The following is an 8,581-nucleotide window of genomic DNA, read 5'->3' as shown; positions in this document are numbered from 1 at the left end:
GTAGTTAAAGTGATTAACTACCTGCCTGGCACTTAGTTAAGGGGTTTTATTCCCTCCCTAACTTCAGGGAAAAATCCCTACCTGGGGAAACAACCTTTCTCGGAGAGGTGACCTTGGTTAAAACACATAGCGCCAAGAAGGGGAGCAAACATATTAAGAACAGTATGCTATATACGCCAGGTCCCTTGAAACATATGCTGTGCAGACGTTTCTTCTCTGCAGCGACTGTGTCAAGCAGCAAGGATGGACCGGCTTCCGGCAAGCCTTATAAAATACTTTGTTGGAATTAGACCTTGGTTTGAATGCTAGCTCTGCCACTTACTAGTTCTACATCCTTGAAGAAGTTATTTAATCTCTGAATCTTAATTTCTCCACCTTTAGAGTGGAAAAATATCCTATATAATAGAAGGCCAATATACAAATTGTCCCCTCGACCAGGAGTTTGACTGGGAGTTCGACCAGGGGGTGGGGCCGGGTGGACAACCACCCCTGATCGCCCCCGCCCCCCTCCCTGATCAGGGGCAGGGCCGGCCGGACCCCACCTGTGCTCAAATTCGTGCACCAGGCCTCTAGTACCTCATAAAATTGTTGTGCAGTTTGTATGACAAGTTAGCAAAATGCCTAGAAACAGATAATCAATAAATGTTTACACCCATGCCTAAATAGTGAGATTTGAGAAGCAGTGTAGGATTCATCATGCCCTCTTCCTAAAGATTTGTCCTAGAATTTTCACCATTAAAATTATTCCATAAAGGCAGAACTTATAACTCAAATGGCACCAAAATTATAGAAATCAGCCAGAATTATACAATAGAGAGAAGTGGTACTGAGGCAAACAATAGCAGACCCATCCTAAAGGCATTCAAATACACATCTTTTAAGAGCGTGAAAGGTTTTAATGCTAGAGAGATGTTTTAAAATACAGCATTACATGAGAGGGTCTAAAGCTTTGGAGGTTTTCTTTGGCTTTTGCCATCAGAACATTTATTATAGTTTTCTCTTCTTAGATTGTGGTAAAATATACATAACATACAATTTATCATTTTAATCATTTAAAAATGTACAATTCAGTGGCACTTAGTATATTCACAATGTTGTGCTACTATCCTCACTATTTAACTTGAGAACATTTTCATCACCCCCAAAGAAAACCCTGTACCTATTAAGCATCATTCCCATTCCCCTCCACTACCCAGCCCATTAATCTACTTTCTGTCTCTATGAATTTGCCTATTCCAGGTACTTCAAGTAAATGGGATCCTACAATATGTGACATTTGTGTCCAGCTTCTTTCACTCAGCATAATGTTTTCATTTGTTTAATAGTAAATAATTTTCCATTATGTGGATATCCTACATTTTGTTTATATATTCATTAGTTGATGAACATGTGGACAGTTTCTACTCCATGATGATTGTAAATAGTGCTATTATGAACATTCTTGTAGAAGTTTTTGTTTGAAGATCTATTTTCAATTCTTTGGGGTATATATCTAGGATTAGAACTGTTGGGTCACATGGTAATCCTGAATTTAACTTACTAAGAAACTGCCACACTGTTTTCCACAGCAATTGCAACATTTACACTCCTACCAGCAATGTATGAGGGTTCCAATTTCTCCACATCCTTACCAACATTTGTTACTTTCCATTTTTAAAAAAAGTATATGGACTTCTTTATCAGAGAGCCTAATACTGAGAGATAAGACAGATGAAAGAAGAGAATGAGGAAGAGGACAGACCCCCAAAGCTGTAAACATTCAGTAAATAATAAGCTGGCTAGTATATGAAGGGCCATTTCTGAAGAGGGAAGAACTAGTTGACAGCTAAAGATTATCAATGATTTCACAATTTGCCTAAAATTGACTCAGAGCATAAGTTAATTAATTTATTAATTAATAAACCTCCAATGCAAGAACATTATTTATTCATTCTTTTGATCCAGTCAATATACGTTTCAAGAGTACCTGGTATATAGTCAATTAATAAGAATTTGTTGAATGAATGAATGAGTCAGCAGTTTTATTCATCCAATCTAAGAATAATCACAATAGGATTACACAGGTGGTTTACTATACCATAATGCCAGATTATATTGGTTGTCATCCACCATGAATAGAAAGAAGTGCCAGAATTATCTTCTTAGCACTCAGTTTCACAAGTATCAACAAAGAAAATATAAGAGTAAGGTTCTAGTCTATTACTCAAAAATAGAAATTAATAACAAAAACTACAACCAAAATTATATTAACACAATCTTTGTAAGAAAATTATCACAGGCAACATGTAACTAAGTAACAAGTTACCCAACCAAAAGAACACAAATGCTGTGCTTTTAGAAGTACTTCACAAAGTATCAACATGAATCTATAATTAAAAACTTTCAACATATACAAACCAAAAATTTCTTTTGTGTTTTTTAATCTGGCTCCACGAAGCAAGAGACTCTCTGGCCCCAGAGGTCTAGGGGAAAAAACACACACACACAAAAAAAACAAAAGCATTAAATATATTAAACATTTAATTAAATTCTAAAACAGCATCTTTAGCAGAAAGTACTTGAGTTATAGTTAAGTATTTTTATATAGAACCAAAATCTTAGCTACTATTTAGGTCAATCATAATGTTAGTTACTATAGCAAAAACAACTGCTTTAGCATTTCAGTTACTTTAAGATCAGTGGCTCAGAAATAAGATTATGCTGGTAAATAAACTCATAAATCCACCAGACCAGTTACAAAAATTTTAAACATAAAACACAACAAAATAAAAGATTAAGCAATGATTTTTAAATGTTTAATAGAGGATGAAAATTTTGAGCAAAATTAATAAACAGTTTTCAAAGAAAATAGAGAATTAAAATGCAACGTAAATAAGAATTGTAGCATGATTTGTGTGTAAATGCATGAGCTCTGCACAATTAAAATTACTTTGGATTATAAAACAGCATGTAGTAAGTGAGTTAGTACTTTTGTAGGCAAGATTGACACTACAACTTTACTACTTGCATTGCAAACTTCTTGGAGCTCAGGTCTTCTTGCTGTTTGAATTTCTCTCCATAAAGGAGATATAAAATGGGAAGGAATAACTAGAAAGGAAATTGAATTTTTTTATTGATAGCAAAATGATAGACTCTGTTATGGATAAGTTAAAAAGTCTTAATTTTGTTGAGATTCCTTATGCTTTTCTGAAATATACATACACAGTCATCCAAATCAAACAGAATTGGAATCAAGATGTCTACAAACCCAAACACTCTAAAAAATCAATGAACCAAGGAGGACCAGGTGTTTGGGACATGGTTAACAAGTATGGTTTTAATATTGAATCATATTTGGAGCACACTACATGGATATTCCAAAATCTATTAACCAGAAGCCATAAAACAGCTCCTTTTCACGTGGTACTGGTTTTAACAATGAATAGAAAAACTTTGAACTCACACTGGCATATACAATTGGGATATAATGATAGAAAGCTTTGAATTAAAAGGCAGTTCATCAGCAAACTCTGGTTGCTTCAGCAAAGACCATGGCTAAAGAGTTCATTGAACATGCTCCTGTGTTAATGTTTATTAAAAATGTGAATCACTGCTGATGCATGATAGTTTTGGTGGCTTGACTTGAGGATTTCATTTTAAGAAATGCTCAACTCTTTATGTCAGTGACTTATTTCAAGCAGCCAGTTTAACTGAATATGTCTCCAGAAAAAAGGTGAAATGCTAATTTGATTTAGAAGTTCAAGGGACGATTCCAAGATTTATTTTAAATTTGGCTTTATGGTCATGAGTAACAATGTAATCTCATCCTATTAGCAAATCTTTGAAATGAGCTTAAGTCCTTTCATGCAGCAGCCAGAAATTAACCTTAATATAGAGGGAAAACAAAACAATCAACCAAACAAAAAACCAAAAGAGTAAATAAGAGGTTCTGGATTGGCCACTAAGTACTCTAGTTTGTGTTAAATGATTTTGAAATGAAGAAGTCTGTAACACTTATACTTGTTAAACATTATAGAAAACATTTCTTGTATTCTAGACTTTAAGTGGTGGGTAAGGATTTGAATAAGAATGTTTATGTTTCCTTTTATGTTACTACCTGATATTAGAAAAAAATATAAGTATATAAATAATTTTGCTAAATTATTTTGATATTACTTCATGAAATTGCTTCACCCTCACTTGTTGCTGCTATAGATAACTAAAAGATAAAGTGCTAAGTGCTTTCAAGTGAACCCTTTTACATTATATGAAGCTTACTTACCTAATATTTCTTTAACTTGATTTTAGTCCCTCCCCCAAATAATGTGATTTTGTTCTTACCTTACAATTTCTTCCATTTGTTGAGTTATTATCATTCGTCCCATGAATCTATCAAAGAATTCATCATGTTACAAAAAAACCCAAATATATGTTACTTATGACATCAATAGGTGGAAAACTTTAGATACTTTTGGCACTATTCTTATACATGAAACAAACCAACCTTTTCTTTTTATGAATGGTCCAATAATTATGTTAGAAATTATAAAAATCAATATTTACCAGTCATTAAGCTCTAACAATTCTTGCCATCCCACTCCAGCTATGAATGAGGTAATGAATGTAAAAATGTTTTAAAAATGGTGATATAAATGTTATATATTATTACCATTATTAGTTTTATCATCATGAGAATTTATATTTGCTACATAAATATACATTATTTAGCCAACAATGAATGCTCAAATATTTCATCACAGTTTATTAAATAAGCTTCCTGTGATTAGAATCACTCATTTACTTATTCATTCATTCATTCATTCATCCAACAGATATTCATTGAGCAACTACTATGTGTGAATTAAATGGTGGGAATAGAGTAGTAAGCAAAAACCTATCAGTGAACTCCAAAGCTTCTAGAATAGGTGGCTTGTTATCAATTAATTTTCATAACCTGCCCTTTCAGTTCCAAATTCCACTACTTAAACAGCTCCATAGCACAGTCAATTCAAATGAACAATTATTTTCTACTACAGTGAGAAGTAAATTTTGAGTTGAAGCAAATTCTAGACAGAGCTTCATGTTAATCATTTAACTAGGCAAGGCAATATTAAGCATTCCCTTCCCAATGTCCCCTATTATTCCTCCTGTTTCCAGGTCACAGATGGTTTATCCCTTTGGCTTCATTGTTTCTTGCTAATCTCTTACTTCTGCTTCATTCAACTGTCTGTATCAGGGAAATGCACTGCTGTTTTTTCTTTTTCTTTTTTAATCTCCACTTAATGGATTTTATGTAGCCTTGTTTCCAACTTCAACTTTGAATTTAGATTTAAAGAACTAATTCAGCTGTTGTCTCCCTGGGCATCTTTCAGAGATGATGCAGACCACTCTTTTGATTTTCCTGAGCTAAATTCCAACAAGAGAATTCCTGTATTCCTTCATTTTATCTGTCCTGTTATCTTTAATGGTAAGGCAGTTCTTGTTGGTTCATGCTAGTTCCATGCTGGATTAACTCATCTTGAACTTTCCTTAGCCCTTTCTCCAAAGCCACACTGTTTTGTTTCAAAGCAAAAATAGCTTTACCATTCTCTTTTCTGATTATAAAGACTACTAGAGGTCTGGTGCACAAATTCGTGCACGGGTGGGGTCCCTCCCCCTGGCTGGCGATTGGGCTGGCCAGCCAGGGGGAGGGGCCATGGGAGGTTGGCCAGCTGCGAAAGGTTGGCTGCGTTGAGTGTCTGCCCCCTGGTGGTCAATGCGTGTCATAGCGACCGGTTGTAATGGTCACTTAGGCTTTTATATATATAGATATACACACAAACACACACATTTCATAAAATGATTCAGATAATATAAAAAGGATATCAAAAAGGAAATACCATTACAGGTAATCCCACCACTCAGATACAAACACTGCTATTATTTTGGGATATGTTTTCCAGGCTTTTTTTCATACACATATAGATAAATATGTATCTTAAAAACAAAAATGGGACCATACCTTAAATACTGTTGGTAATACCCTCCCCCACTTAACATGTCCTGTCAAAAACATAGATCTACATCATTATTTTTAATGGCCACGCATAATATTGTGTTTTGGGGGTTACTGTGTAATTTATTTAAATAATTTACTACTAATGAAAGTTTATGTTTTTTCCAACTTATGGGTAGTCTAAACCAGTCATTTTCAACCTATTGCATCTCATAGTACACATAAGCTAATTACTAAAATTCTGTAACACACCAAAAAGTACATTTTTTTTGCCGATCTGACCAAAAAATAAAAAGGTATAATTTTTATTCATTCACACAGACGGCTACAGTTGTGTTGGCTGTTGTTATTTTTTAATTTGACAATCTAAGGGAAAAGAGGTCAGTGCCTCTGACTAAATAGTCAGGTATTGCATGTTTTAAAAATTCTTGCAGTGCCCTAGCCTTGACTCAGTGGATAGAACATCAGCCTGTGGGCTGAAGGGTCCTGGGTTTGATTCTGGTCAAGGGAAGGCACCTTGGTTGCAGGACCCTGGTGGGGGCACGTGCAGGAGGCAACCAATCCCTATCGATGTGTCTCTCTTACATCAATGTTTCTCTCTCTCTGTCTCTCCCCCTCCCTTCCACTCTCTCTAAAAATCAATGGAAAAATATCCTCGGGCGAGATTTTAAAAATTAATAAATAAGTTTAAAAATATGTTTATTAGAAAAAAAAGGAATAAGTAAATAAGTTTTAAAACATGTTTATTAGAAAAAAATAGAAATTTAAAAAATAAGTAAAATAAAATAAAAATTCTTGCAGCATACCGGTTAAAAATCACTGGTCTAAACAATGCAGCCCTGAACATCCTGTATACATATCTTTTCACATTTTCATTAAGCTAAGTTCCTACGAGTAGTAGAATTTCATTATTTTGTTAGAAAAAAATTCCTAGACGTGGAAGTTCTAAGTCAGAGTCAAAAAAATTAAGGATCACTCGGCTGCTTTTGTGAGAACAGACTGCAAGAGAAAGAAAGGGGAAAACTGGTAAGAATAGCAGTAAGCCAGGTAGGAGGTTATGCTGGCTAAGAACAAATTAGTAGCAGTGAAATGAATAAAAGATGGTCACATTTTGGATATATTTTGCAGGTGAAGAAATAAGATGTTCTGATGGGTTGAGATGAGATGTGGGAAGGAGGTGAGGAGAGGTTAGTAGAGAGGGGATGTTGACTCCAGGGATATTGGCCTGAAGAATTGGAAGGAGAGACTGTCATCAACTAAGGTAAGGAAAGACTGTTGGCATAAAAAGTTTTGGAGGGAAAATCAGCTCAGTTCTCAACATGATTAATTTGAGATTTCTACTAAATGTCTAAGTAGAACTGTAGAACATGAACTTGGATATAACAGTCTGGAATTTGGGAAAAGACATCTTGAATGGAGATATAAATCTGTGAGTTAGCATGCAGATTATTTTTAAAGCCATTACCTTGGATGCAATCACCAAAGGCGTGAGTGTAGATAGTGAAAAGTATAGGTAGGAAAGGGAAGAGAACCAAGGACAGTGCTGGGGCACTCTAACATCAAGAAGTCAGGGAGAAGAGGAGAACTCAGCAAAGAGACTGAAAGGAGAGACTATTGAAGTAGGAGAAAAACCAAGAGAGGGGAGTATCCTGGGAGCCAAGTGAACTAATTGTATCAAAAAGGAGAAGCGATGATCTAGTCACTGGATTTTGAATTGATGAACTTATTTATAACAAGGCGCCAAACAATGTTTGTAATAGCAAAACAGAGGAAGAGTTAAGTATTGAAAAATTAGGTAATGGTTAGGTAATAGTATATGTACTTAGACTATTATGCAGCCATTAGAAATGATCATTAAGAATACTGTACAGATGAGTCAATGGGGGAAAAAGGGTGACATATGTAATACTTGCAACAATAAAGACTTAATTTTAAAAAAGAATACTGTACAGTAAAATGGAAAACTTTTTTAAATTACGAAAGCATTCCACATTCTTTCAAGAAATATTAGAAAATATGGAGAACAAAAATAAATAAAAAGCAGCTGAAATCTTACCACCAAGAAATATCAAAAAATTTCTAGGAGAAACCAAGATGGCGGCATAGGTAAACACCGGAGATTGCTGCCTCGCACAACCACTTCAAAAATACAACTAAAAGACACAACGGCCATCATCCAGAACCACAGGAAGGCTGGCTGAGTGGAAATTCTACAACTAGAAGGAAAGAGAAAAGCATACGGAGACTCAGAGGAGGTGCGGTGCGGAAGTAAATACAAAGGTTCGGAGTTGCATGCGGAGAGGGCTGGCAGCTGAGGACACGATTGTCTTTTTCAATCGGGAGGGAGTCTCAGGCTCTGAGCTCCAGTTCCGGGCGAGTCTCTGGGGACCAGACTCATACGGGAGAAACAGGACTGTCTGGCATCGGTCGGAACTCGAGGGCAGCTTTCTCTCGGAGGCGCTCGCAGCGATTGCTGGGGCCTCTGAGGGCAGGACTGAGAGCAGCCATACTGCTCGCTCCGCCCGCCCTGTTGATCCCCTGGGACCCCGCCCTGCCCAAGCCACGGGAGGCTTTTGCATATGAAAGGCCTGGCCCTTTGCAATCTGA

At 35.8% G+C, this 8,581-nt stretch overlaps 1 protein-coding gene across 3 annotated transcripts in view; it reads right to left on the bottom strand.

Annotated features, from left to right (window-relative positions):
• ATP11B (ATPase, class VI, type 11B) overlaps window positions 1–8,581 on the bottom strand; it is a 94,209-nt gene that overhangs the window by 62,551 nt on the left and 23,077 nt on the right. For all 3 annotated transcript variants that reach the window (XM_014534209.1, XM_014534210.1, XM_014534211.1), the window contains exons 7-8: window positions 4,321–4,368; window positions 2,398–2,462 (exon numbers count right to left, since the gene is read on the bottom strand). In XM_014534209.1, coding sequence (XP_014389695.1) covers window positions 2,398–2,462; window positions 4,321–4,368 — 113 coding nt within the window. The remainder of the gene's footprint in view (window positions 1–2,397; window positions 2,463–4,320; window positions 4,369–8,581) is intronic.

This window comes from Myotis brandtii, unplaced genomic scaffold (assembly GCF_000412655.1).
Source record: "Myotis brandtii unplaced genomic scaffold, ASM41265v1 scaffold127, whole genome shotgun sequence".
Lineage (NCBI taxonomy): Eukaryota > Metazoa > Chordata > Mammalia > Chiroptera > Vespertilionidae > Myotis > Myotis brandtii.
The sequence above is the reverse complement of the archived record's forward strand: the minus strand, read 5'-3'. Positions and strand labels throughout refer to the sequence as shown.